The 13,561-nt window shown below is 50.2% G+C and overlaps 1 protein-coding gene across 1 annotated transcript in view; it reads left to right on the top strand.

Annotated features, from left to right (window-relative positions):
• The first annotated feature begins 584 nt into the window (after positions 1-584).
• The window catches only part of LOC139756344 (uncharacterized), a 132,441-nt gene continuing 119,464 nt past the window's right edge, over positions 585-13,561 (top strand). The window contains exon 1 of the mRNA XM_071675703.1: positions 585-1,252. Within this exon, the coding sequence (XP_071531804.1) occupies positions 715-1,252 (538 nt within the window). The 5' untranslated portion in view covers positions 585-714. The remainder of the gene's footprint in view (positions 1,253-13,561) is intronic.

Here is a 13,561-nt window from a genome sequence, read left to right as displayed (position 1 = left end):
GAGTCCAGTGTTGCAAGAGTTGGCACGCGCCCAAGCCTGCCCCCCCCCCTCCCCCCATTTCCCTCCCCCCCTACCCCTCAAACCCCCCTACCCCCCCCCTCCCACCCACCTCCGGAACACAACTTCCAAAATGTCAACACTTGTACATTCCGCCGTAGGCTCCTACGTCGACGATGATGGGTGTAAAAGATATCTCTCCTCCCCTCCACCCCAGTCACGGTGGTTCAGGGGAGAGGGTTGGGTTAGGGTGGCTGGTTTGCTGACCATGGCGCTGAGAGGAGGGGCATGTGGGGACGGAGAGGGGGGGGGTAAGGGGGGGAGGGAAGGCGTGGGTGGACTGGCCCATTGAATGAATGGACGAAACTTGAAGGAAGAGGGGAAGAGGAGGGGGGGTTGAGTAGGGGGGTCGGCGCCAGCGTGAGTGCCTGGTAAGGGTAGGGTGTGCGGGCTGGGCAGGGTAGGGGCAGGAGGTGTGTGTGTTTGTGTGTGTGTGTGGGCGTGTGGCCGGTGTGAGGCGGTGTTGGTGGTACAGCAGCCTGGAGGTGTCAGGTTGGAAGTGAAGTCGGGCCGACCTGGGTGGCAGCGGCGCGGCGGGTCGGGGGTCTGGGCGGCGCGGAGCAGGTGGGCCGGCTGCGCGCCGCCCCCGCCGAGTCGGGCGGCGCGCTATATGGTCGCTCAGTGCAGTGTTGATCGCCAGCTCGCCCGGCGCGTACCATGCAGAGCAGTGGCCTGGTCCTCTGGCTCGTGGCTGTGGCGTGCGCGTGTGAACCCTGCCTAGCGTCGACCAGTGGCAGCGGCCACCAGCGGCCCCGCAACACTCTGCTGTCCCTGGTGCAGGCGGCACAGCACCATCACCCGCCCGCCGCCCACCCGCCCCAGCTATCACCATTACCCGAAAACGCTTTCTTAGAATACTCACGTCTGTATCGCCGCCACCATGTGGCTCCCGACGTGGCCCCGGGTCCCCTCATCACTGTCTCGCAGCACCAGGCCGAGCAGCAGCAACAGCAGGAGGAGGAGGAGGAGGACCAGCTGCAGCAACACCAGCCTGACGATGAACGAGAGGTGGAGGAGCGGCGGCGGGCGTGGAGTAAACGCGGGCAGGCCAGTGATGCCCCAGTGAGCGGAGGGGCGGCTGACGGGCAGGAGGAGGCCATGGCGGCGGGCCTGCAGAAGGTGGGCGCCTCCATGGCTACAAACTTCCTGAGGCACGCCCGCTCTGGCCCCAGGCCCTACGATGTACCCCGGATCGGTGAGTGTCCACAATCTAAAGCCTCTCTTTGCCTTAACTTGACCCCTTCACCTGTACTGTGTCTCTTGCTCAACACTTACCTCCCCATCAGCCCTTGGGCACCTATCTCTCCCTGCCCAACACTGCCCCTACCTCTACCACCCATCGCCCTGAGGGCACCAAAAAAAAAAGAAAAAAATCTGCTCAACATTACCTTTGCCCGTCACATTATCATGCCTCATCACCCAGGGGGCACCATTGTTGTGCTCTGTCACCATACCGCACTACCTCAGTTCCCAGGGGGTTCAAGCCTCACCACAGGGGCTCAGGGAGACGACACCACACGAGAAACATATCCTTCTATCACTTTCCCGTCTTGCCGTGCTCACTGCCCTATGAGGAACGAATGCTCCACGCACCACTTGCCAAGTGCTGTCGGAAAGTGTTACTTGGACACGCACGCATACACACACTCACAACGTACTCTTTACACACACACACACACACACACACACACACACACACACACACACACACACACACACACACACACCCCTTTCTTCTCCCCAGTTCCCATGCATCTGCATTCATCACCACCCTACACATGTACAGAACACCCCATTACACATCAAGCACTGAACACTCCACGACACGCGCTGAGCTCCCCACATCACTCGCGTTGAACACCCTACCGCACGCACTGATTACGTCACCACACGCCTTGTCGCTCACACTCTGAACACCCCACCACACATAAGTACTGAGTACCCCACCACACATTAGCACTGAGCACCCCACCGCACACGCACTGATCACCCCATCGCACACGCACTGAGTACCTCCCCACACACACGTTCTGAGCACCCCAATGTACATACAGTGACCTCACCACACGTATTGAGCACCCTACCACACATGCACAGTTTCCCACCACACGCATACTGAGTCTTCCACCTTACATTAGCACTGAGCACGGCACCACATGCATTAGATACCCCATGAAACACGCTCACTGAGCACCAACACACACGTATTAAGCACACTGCCAAATGCACCTAGAATGCCTCACCGCACACACGCACTGAGCAACCTCCTACACAAACGCACTGAGTACCTCACCATGCACAAGCATTGCGCACCTCTCCCTACACGCACTGAGCACCCCACTGCACTCACGCACTGAGCCCCATCACGACGCACAAGCGCTAAACACCTCACCACGCACTGAGCACACCCGCAACTTAAGACGCACCTACGGTCGCCCACAGCAGTAACCACAGTAACCCCACACGATCCCTTTGCGACCACAGGGGCATCTCACAGCACAGCTTCCCCACACGTATAATAACTCCCTCCCCCAACACTTGACTCCCCACAGAGATGGGCCCCCTCCCGTACACAGTTCCCACAGGAAGTTAACGATTTGTACACACGTACAGATAGCATCCTGTACAACGCCCCCTCCCCCCATCCCACAGACCTCTTTCCCTCGCACGCTTTTAGCTATCCCAACTCCCTCCCACAACAGACAGTTTCCCCATCCCCTCCACACACATACACATATCATTAGCACACCTCCCTCACACACACACACACACACACACACACACACACACACACACACACACACACACACACACACACACCATTCCATAAATATATGTTGTTGAGAAATTCGTATGGACGAAGATATTTTACTCCCGCCCCCTTCGGTAACCCGAGGAGCACACGCACAGTAATGCACGTTTGCGTTGAAACAAGCACGCGCCAACTCCTCCCGTTGACACGCGAGTCGTGTACATAAAGTGTCGTTGAGAGATAGAGAGAATTGCTGGAGACGACACCGCAAGAGAGAGAGAGAGAGAGAGAGAGAGAGAGAGAGAGAGAGAGAGAGAGAGAGAGAATGGATGTCCCAGAGATGCTTCTGAACAGGGGTACAGGTAGGCCCAGCCGGATACTTGGGTAGAGGAGGGTGGGTGGTGTGGTAGATTGTGAACTACGAGCTGGGGGAGTAGATTTTCATCTGCTGAGAGAAAGGGGGGGATGTCCTTAGCAGAAACGCAGGAGTTTACCTCCTCGGGAAGAATAACCTCCCCCCCCCCTTACAGGAACAAAGGAGTTACCCCCTGAAGTAAGGATTAACCCCCCTCCCCTGAAAGGAACACAGGAGTTACCCACCTCGAGTGAAGGATTCCGGGAACCCCTGGTGGGAACAGAGGAGTTACCCTCACTCCCCGGAGGAAGAATACCGAAATACAGGAGTTACCCCCGAGGGAAGGCTAAAACCCCCCCCACCACCAACAGGAACACAGGAGTTACCCCCCCGAGTGGAGTGATACTCCTTAGCAGGAACAGAGGAGTTTGCCCCCCCCTGAGAGAGAGAGAGAGAGAGAGAGAGAGAGAGAGAGAGAGAGAGAGAGAGAGAGAGAGAGAGACGTGAGTTATCCCTGTGAGAGAAGGAGTTTCTTCCCCTGGCAGCCACACAAGAATTAACCCCCTGAAATATGTGTGTGTGTGTGTGTGTGTGTGTGTGTGTGTGTGTGTGTGTGTGTGTGTGTGTGTTACTGAGGCAGGGAAGCAAGTGCGGTGAGAGAGCATCGCATTCGCTGCGTGTGATATTTCGTTGTGTTGACTCTCGCATCACCATCCACCACTGGACGGATGTCTCCCTCAGAGAGCGACCCACCACCCACACCCCCACACACACACCCAAGTCACGAGCTCATAACTGATTGATATTATTTTTCGGAAGGCTTCAGCTCGCAGCAGAGATAGGTAGGATAGACGGAATGGATGAAGGAGAACCCGGGGGTGAGGGATTGATGAGCAGTGATGTGTGTGTGTGTATGTGTGTGTGTGTGTGTGTGTGTGTGTGTGTTGGTGACGTGACGCTGATACTACCCAGACTCACTCTCTGCTGGAGTATCGACCATATTTTACCCCTTTCTGTTATGTTCGTTGTGACGTAGTGCAAGATTGGTAACAGGATATCCGTAGGAGACGCAGAAAATATGATAAGCAGCTATGATGCTGCTTCTGATAGTATATATATATATATATATATATATATATATATATATATATATATATATATATATATATATATATATGTGTGTGTGTGTGTGTGTGTGTGTGTGTGTGTGTGTGTGTAAACACTGTTACGTAAATATGGCGTAGAGACATGAAACGGCGTGACCTGGCTGACTTGGGTCTTGCATGTGAGGCGACCTCAGGTAAGGCAAGGTTACCTGTTGACCGAACAGAGTCCTGTGACTCTCACCACCACCACCACCACCTCCACCACAGCCATCACCACTACCACAACCACCACCACCACAATCCCTAACCTCACCCTGAAGCACCACCATAGCCATAACCACAACTTGTAACATCAGCCACTCCTGTTACAACAGCCACCCCTATCGACTCCCATCCTCATCCACAACCAGAATCACAACCACAACCAGCTGTTGTTACCTGTCCCCTCGTCAGAGCTAGCCACGATCACTGCATGAGCGTATACGCCAGATTTAGAGAACTGATTCTTGTGACGTAAACTCATGTACACTCAAAATCGTCCTTGTGGTTTACCGTTCAAACACACAATTTGCGATACGGATTCGATGAGCAGGGAAAAATTTTTTCGTTTCATTTACAGTAAAACTCTGCGTGTGATTTACAGACCTACGATTTCGTCGCTTTGTATAAGTGTACCATATGTGTTATTTACCGGATTATCGAATGGGATATCTATTCTGGGTTACGAGTGAACCAGACACATGACGTAGTATAGCTACGATTCCAGAAAACTTGTGTTTATATAATCGTGACAGAAAAAGAAAAGAAGCCAGGTCGCTGGACTACCCTCGCCAAATTCGGGTAAAATGACATCTGATTCCATTGAAACTTGTCAAACAGAACCCCCTCACATGAGCGAAGTAGGAGTGTGTGTGTGTGTGTGTGTGTGTGTGTGGAGGGGGGGGGGGCTACGAAGGAGAAATCGTTACCAAAGGCGTAAAGTTTGTTGTATGAGGATTGACATTCGTAGGCATGACGTAACGTTCAGTTTGCCAGGGTCGTGTAACTTAGTGGTTCGATTCTCGGACGAGTAGAGGGGACGAAGTGACGAAGTTTCCGTTGCTTCACCTCCCCTGAGGACGACGATACAGCCCTTTAGGGCATGGTGGCATGGCCTGCAACGTGCCCTGTTGAGGCTGCGTATGGTCAGGCCATCATGCCCTCCAAGGGATCTTCGTTGAGTCGTGCCGAAGGGTTCGCACCGCCGCCGAGCTTCGACGTCGGCCACGACGCGCCCCGTGCAGCCAGGACCCGGAGCCCAAGGAGACGCCTCTCCGTCAGGGGTGGAGGCGAGTGTCTCACGGCGACGAGTGTGTACGGGACTTGTGTGTGTCAAGGGAGGGGGGTGGGTGGGTGGCGTGGCAGGATGCATAGCGAGTGTGTCAAGAGTGGGTGAGTTACGTCGTGTCAGAGTGACACAGAGTGCGTCATAAAGTAGGCCAGTGTGTCAAGAGTGACGGGTCATATTTGTGTGTCTGGTGGAGGGTGAGAGGGAGGAATACGCCACCCCTGCCTCACACTACTGATACAGTAACACCCTCTCTGGGGTGGTGGATGAGGGGGGAAGAACTACAGTGTGACGTAGGCTCGTCTGTGGCTCCTCCTCGTATCTTTTTGTCATGGTAGCTGTAACCCCCGTATATCTGGGGGGGAAAGGGGGGGTTGAAAGTTTCATGTTTCAACCCACTATTTGAGCAGGGCGGCAGGACCCAGTGTGCATGATGACCCCAAACATATTATGACCTTGATCCTTCAAGGGCACGGTCAGAGGTCACCCCAATTCTACTCAAGGGTCCTACTGTCGTGCCCAGGGAGGTAATAATCTCATGTTTCTCGTATATATGAGGTGGTTCCTCAGATAATAGTGACTCACATCTTTTGCTCTTGTCGACATTAATCTAATGGACATTTCATTGAGTTTGTATATATATATATATATATATATATATATATATATATATATATATATATATATATATATATATATATATATATATATAAAACGCTTAACGTTGTAATGGAATTATTTAGGTCTTTATCGAGATGTTGGGAAAGTTTGGGCTGGGCTTATAAAACGCAGATGAGTTATCGAGAGGGCGAGAAAGTTGGGCGGGCCCCGTGCTGGCGGGCGGGCGGGGGGCTGAGGGCTTCGAGCAGGTGAGGTGGTGAGGAGGGAGGGATGGGGTCGTGTGAACCATCCCCGCCTGTATTGCCGGAATGGCCAGCTGACAGGGGGGCGCGGAATGTGAAATCCACTGAAGGGAATGTCGGAATGTATTTCAGATCCTCTCTCTCTCTCTCTCTCTCTCTCTCTCTCTCTCTCTCTCTCTCTCTCTCTCTCTCTCTCTCTCTCTCTCTCTCTCCAGAAGCCCAATCGCCACTTTGCCAAAAGAGAAGACGACCTCCCCCCTCTCTCTCTCTCCCTCTTCCCCCACCACCCCTTCCTCACCCCCAGCAGCCTCAGAGCACATCAGCCACCACCACCTCCCCACACACACACACCCCTTTCCCCGCCGCCGCCGCCACCCCTCCTCCCACACGACTCACGGCACGACTCCCGACCGTCGTAGATGAGCCGACGACCACCACACGATGCGTCAGACCAAGGTGGACGAACCAGTTAGAAAAAAAAAACCTTGAATAACATCGCCAGGACGTCAGCCTCGTCTCCGGTTACGGTTTAGAAAATGTTCGAGAAAAAAAAAGGATAAGAGTTAAGCATGAAGGGGTCCGGAGAGAGAGAGAGAGAGAGAGAGAGAGAGAGAGAGAGAGAGAGAGAGAGAGAGAGAGAGAGAGAGAGAGATAATGAGTGGGCCGATCGCTCTCACAAATGACCAGCGTCACACACTAATAATTTGTACCTAGCCACGCCCAGCAGGAGGGTGTGGGAGGAAGACTTGGCTTACAGGAGGAGGAGGAGGAGGAGAAGGAAGACGTGGCTTGTAGGAGGAGGAGGAGGAAGACGTGGCTTGTAGGAGGAGGAGGAGGAGGAGGAGGAGGAGGAAGACGTGGCTTGTAGGAGGAGGAGGAAGACGTGGTTTGTAGAGGGAGGAGGAAGACTTGAGGGAGGGAGGGAAAGTGAATGTGAAAGAGAAAATATTGAGAAATATGGAAAAGAGAAGATTAGAAATTCGAGCGGGTCGTGGGTTAAGAGGAGCGATGTTAAGTCATCGCTGAGGTTTAGAGAAAATGCTAATGGGATGGAGACAAACAGACAGACAGACAGACAGACAGACTATATACAGACAGACTATACACAGACACAGACAGAGTATACGCAGACAGACTGACTCTACACAGACAGACAGACATACTATACACAGACAGACAGACAGACAGATAGATACATACGCAGGACAGAGAGAGAGAGAGAGAGAGAGAGAGAGAGAGAGAGAGAGAGAGAGAGAGAGAGAGAGAGAGAGAGAGAGAGAGAGAACACCGCGTCACCTGCAAATGACTTAGCAAGGAATGGCAGTACGAGGGTCGTATGATAAGAGAAGACATTGGTGAGGGAGGAGTTGAGTGGTTAGGGGGAAGGGTTGGTTGGTTGGTTGGGACGGACAGACGGAAGCTCTAGAATGTACTGAGTAAAGAGAGCAGAGAGAGAGAGAGAGAGAGAGAGAGAGAGAGAGAGAGATCAATAAAGGCGACAGGGAACACAAGCAAACTGATTCTCCTAATAATAGTCGAGAGTAATTCTTGCTTGCCCGGGAGGCGATAGTTGGAATGACTTTATTTATTTATTTATTTATTTATTTATTTATTTTTTGTGGCCTCACAATCCCGCCCGAGTTATAAATAACGCTCAACTTGGGCAAGTTATGTCGTTATATTTTTGTTTCATTTATATTTGAAATAGAATATTTTTCTCTCTTCTGTATATATATATATATATATATATATATATATATATATATATATATATATATATATATATATATATATATATATTCTACATATGATTACGCAGTGTTATTTATTCAGGCATAGTAACAGCTGCGTACAATTTTGAGTTTTTTCACATTTTTTTTTTATTGTTCTTTTTTCTTTCTTTTCTTCGTCTCGTGCACATTGTGAGTCTGATTGTGAGAATGTGAGCGACATTGGTTAGGCGGACTGTAGAGGTAGTGAGGATAATTTTACTGTACTAATGATACAGCAACAACAGCAGCAGTGGTACTACTACTACTACTACTACTATTACTACTACTACTACTACTACTACTACTACTACTACTACTACTATTACTACTACTACTACTACTACTACTACTACTACTACTACTACTACTACTACTACTACTACTGTCACTACTACCACCACTACTACTATTACTAATACTATTCCTGCTGCTACAATTCCTACTACTACTACTACTACTACTACTACTACTACTACTACTACTACTACTATTACTACTACTACTACTACTACTACTACTACTACTACTACACACTACTACTATTACTACTACTATTCCTGCTGCTACAATCCTACTACTACTACTACTACTATTCCTGCTGCTACAACTACTACTACTACTACTACTACTACTACTACTACTACTACTACTACTACCCTCCTCCTCTTGACGCAACCATCATTCTTAAATCTTCCTTCTCCTTCCCTCCTCCTCCTCCCGTTCTCCTCCATCTTCTCTTCCTCCTCCCTTCCTTCACTACCCCTAAAGTCTTCCTGCCCCCCTCCTCCTCCTCCTCCTCCTCCATCACCGCAATCTATCAGTGACCCATCGCGCTGCCCTACAGTCTTATCTATCTGGATACCCCCCCGTAATCTATCAGGCTGACCCATGATCTGCCCCGCTGCCCCATGATGATGTATCAGGCCGGCCCCATGATCAATCGTGTTTCTCCGTGAACTATCATGGTACTCCGTAATCTATCGGGTTACTCCGTAATCTATCGTGGTACTCCAAGATCTATCTGGGTACTCCCCAATCTATCAGGCTGCCTTGTGATCTACCCAGACTGCCCACTGTAATCTTTAGGGGTGCCCCATAATCTATCAGGCTGCCCCCCCTCTTCATAAGCTGTCAGACTGCCCCACAATCTCCCATCAACCTGCCCGGGAGGGCCCCACCCCCCCTTCCTCACACACACACACACACACACACACACACACACACACACACACACACACACACAAGAAATAGAGAGAGAGAGAGAGAGAGAGAGAGAGAGAGAGAGAGAGAGAGAGGGAGAGAGTCGGTATGTTCATCACATTATGTAACTGCAAATTGCACTCCTCATTCCCTCCCTCCCTTCCCTTTCAGTCCGTCTGCCTCCCTCTCTCTCTCTGCTCCTCCTGTCCCACTCCCCTTCTCCATCAGCTTGCATGTCCAGCTGGTAACTATGTGACGAGGAGAGAGATGATTTATGTATATATATATATATATATATATATATATATATATATATATATATATATATATATATATATATATATATTCTGCCGTTTCACAGATAAATATGTATAACGCTTTGCCTGTATTTACCTCTCCCATCGTAACTAGGATGACGCGTATATATATATGCGTAATGTTATATACGCATATTTACTCGCATATATTGTGATATTCTCTCTCTCTCTCTCTCTCTCTCTCTCTCTCTCTCTCTCTCTCTCTCTCTCTCTCTCTCTCTCTCTCTCTCTCTCCCCACCTGCGTCACTATTGCCATATACTAATCATCGTTTTCTCTTTTTACACGTCTGTGTTTTTTTTTTGTTTGTTTGTTTTTCTCTTAAGAATGAAAAAAAAGGGGGAATTGTTGGGATGGTTCCAGATTATCCTTTAGTGCATGACGTCAAGACTCGCTCACCTTGATCATGCTATTCCCTGTGTGTGTGTGTGTGTGTGTGTGTGTGTGTGTGTGTGTGTGTCTGGACGCCAGGCATCTGTGATGAGCGCGCAGTCAGAATGATAAAAAAAGTCCTATTTTTTTTCCTTCTTCTTCTTTTCTCCGTATTATAGATTAAGGTAGGTAAGGGACACACACACACACACACACACACACACACACACACACACACACACACACACCCAAGATGATCATGGGCGCTCACACCAGTGGCCTTTCTGGCCTCATAAGTCTTTCAGATGCTCCATCAAATGTCTATATATAGCGGAGCCGTGGCGATGGATGGGGTGGCATGTCCAGCCTGCATAAAACATGCCTCACCAAAACTGGGGAAGAAGAACCAACGGAGTGGGGGTGGGCGGTTGGGGGGAGGGGGGATTTGGATGGTAGTTTACAACGGTATCCCGCAGTTTACCCCACCCCCATCCTAATGGTTTACACCATATGCCCCTGCGCTCCCCATCACCACACACACACACACACACACACACACACACACACACACACACACACACACACACACACACACATACACACACGCGCGCGCGCAGGGCCATAGTGTCGGTTTTCTTCAATGTATATAACCGATGTGGATGACGTGGTATATATAAATCTTTCCCCTCCCACTCCCCTCCACCATCCCAATCCAGCGTAGATCACCTTACTCGATTCATAAACATTGCCCCGAAATGCTGAGCTGGGTATGTTTATATAGGTCTGGATTCCCCGTCTCAGCCACCGGGCGTTAGTCATTTTTCTTATATTTTCTTTTTTCACTTATTTTTTTTTTTCTCTCCCGACTATTGATCACCGAACTTGATGAATTTATAAATGTTCTGGTTTATTGACGCGGTCACCCTTCCCCAACCTGTCTGTTGTACCAGTGCTAATGGCAAAAGTCTTGAGGAAAAAGTATATATATATATATATATATATATATATATATATATATATATATATATATTCACTGCAGTGAATGTGGCTGGTTCATGAAGTGTGGTGCGGTGTGGTGGAATTGTGTGTTTAGCTCCTGTCACCTGTGTGATGGTGGAGGGTTATGATACGTGTTGTGTATCGCACTGTGTGTGATGGAGGGGGTTCTGATACATATTGTATATTGTGCTGTATTGTGTGTGATGGAGGAGATATCATACACATTGTGTATAGTACTGTATTCTTGTGTATAATGCTGTATCGTATACGATCGCGAATATATATGCGTGTTCGGTATATAGTGTGGTGTATGATAGAAGCGATGTAGATGACACTGGCAGTGAGTACTTGGATGATACAGCGTATTATCAAGGTGATGTGATTGTCTGGTCGAGGGAAGGACGCAAACAGGTGTTACGGGACTCTCCCTGCTTGTGGTCGCGCCTCCGGTGAAAAGCCACCATTAGGCGAGGCTGTGTATCATCGCCCGATGTCCAAGAGGAAGTAGAGTTCCTCTTGAGTGACACGATGGATCATAGTGAACTATGTGACCGTTTCGTTACGTAACGGGCATGGTATCAAGGTTACGTTGCAGGCATTGTATCCGCGTTACGTTACAGGCATGGTATCAGCGTTACGTTACAGGCATTGTATCAGCGTTACGTTACAGACATTGTATCAGCGTTACGTTGCAGGTATTGTGTCAGCGTTGTTGTGTTACAGGCACTCTATCAGCGTTACGTTACAAGGATTGTACCAGCGTTAAGTTACAGGCAGTGTGTCCTCCCATAGCGTCAGGATCATAGTAGACGCTCCACGTCTCAGTGTTAACTTCGGTGGTTCATGTTGTGATGATATTATGTAAGTGTTGTACTTAACATCTCACCTCTCCCTCCGCCTCCGTGGGCAGCGCACCAGCCAGACCCCAGGCACATAGAATTAGCAGGTTATATCACGGTCGACACAGACTGTCTTACGGGGGAACGGACATGGTAGACCCTGAGGCAGACGGACGTTTTTCACACACACACACACACACACACACACACACACACACACACACACACACACACACACACACACACTTTACAGCCAACAGAAATAACCAAGGTTTTTTGAGACGAGAGACATAGCCGACTCCCGTAGCAGCCAGAAATATCAGAATCTGTGGCTTGTAGAAATAACAGACCACTCGACAGACGGAAATGAGAGACCCTTTGGCGTACAGGAATAACAGGCCCTTCAGGCGTACCAGAAATAACAGACCCCTGGGACAGACAGAAATAACACGACTCTCCGACGTACAAAAGACAACAGACTCTCGCAAAGACAGGAGGAATAACAGACAGACCGGTGCGTCAGAGGGAACCGAGAGAGGTTTGTGGCAGGCAGAGACTACCTGGGTGTATGTTGCCTGAAAATGATCCCAGATCACGGGCCTCCCCCCTCTAGAACATGCCTGAAAATGATCCCAGATCACGGGGGTGGTCTCCCCTCCTCTAGAACACGGTCTCGAAGTTCTCGAAAAATAGAGACCGGTCTTGTCCGAGATCAGATGCCCCACTCCTCCCGCATCCCCAGGATCCCACTGGCAGCTGGGAGAGAGAGGGGGGGAAATGGTATGATCATCATCATTCGGTGAACAGAGGCGTGGAAGCGGCAGTTCCAGCACGGCTTTCCAGGCCTGTTGGGCGCGAGGGGAGAATTCGCCAGAGCCACACTTACCGGAGGTTCTCAAGTAGAATTAACGCCGCGGGGTTCGAACACGCGCCTCGACCATTTACCGAACAATGATGGGGTTGTGTAGACTCGCTTCGATGGGCGGCGGCGATCACATCTGCCAGACCCGGAATGTAATGGATACGTGCTTGGAGGGTGGCTAAGGGTGCTTTCCACGATTTGAAACTACAGAGGATACAGAGTTGTGTGGCCTGGTTCGCCCACCCCTGCTCCAGGAGGCCTCGTGTGATCAACTTTTGTTCCTCCTATCGCCGCATGTGTGTGTGTGTGTGTGTGTGTGTGTGTGTGTTTGTGTCATTTATGGATGGCGTTTGAAGTGGGACGTGCCTGATGGGCGATGATTGATGGTAAACTCGAGTGATCGGTTTCTGTGGGATAAATCGCGCTGGCGATTGGTGTAGTAAGTGCAGCCGACCTGCTCTCGTCGGACAGTCGTTCGGGATGGGTAGCTGACAAGCACAGATCGCCGCTACGTATTGGTCGTCAGCGCAAGTCACCCCCGATTGTGGGACGTGCGGTGTGCTGGGCGAGTGGTCATGATCACGAATCATTTTCCCTCACCGACAGCGAGCGAGCTCGTTCCACTGGTGTCGCGGGTCGTTAGAGTCGTCAATACGAGGCCGTAAGTGCCAGTAGAGTAATTAGAGCGATAACACGATTGTTTCCGGCGCTCGGCCGTTTTCCTCGGGAGTAATTGGTGGT

This window comes from Panulirus ornatus, chromosome 21 (genome assembly GCF_036320965.1).
Source record: "Panulirus ornatus isolate Po-2019 chromosome 21, ASM3632096v1, whole genome shotgun sequence".
Lineage (NCBI taxonomy): Eukaryota > Metazoa > Arthropoda > Malacostraca > Decapoda > Palinuridae > Panulirus > Panulirus ornatus.
This window is presented reverse-complemented; position numbering and strand designations above follow the sequence as displayed.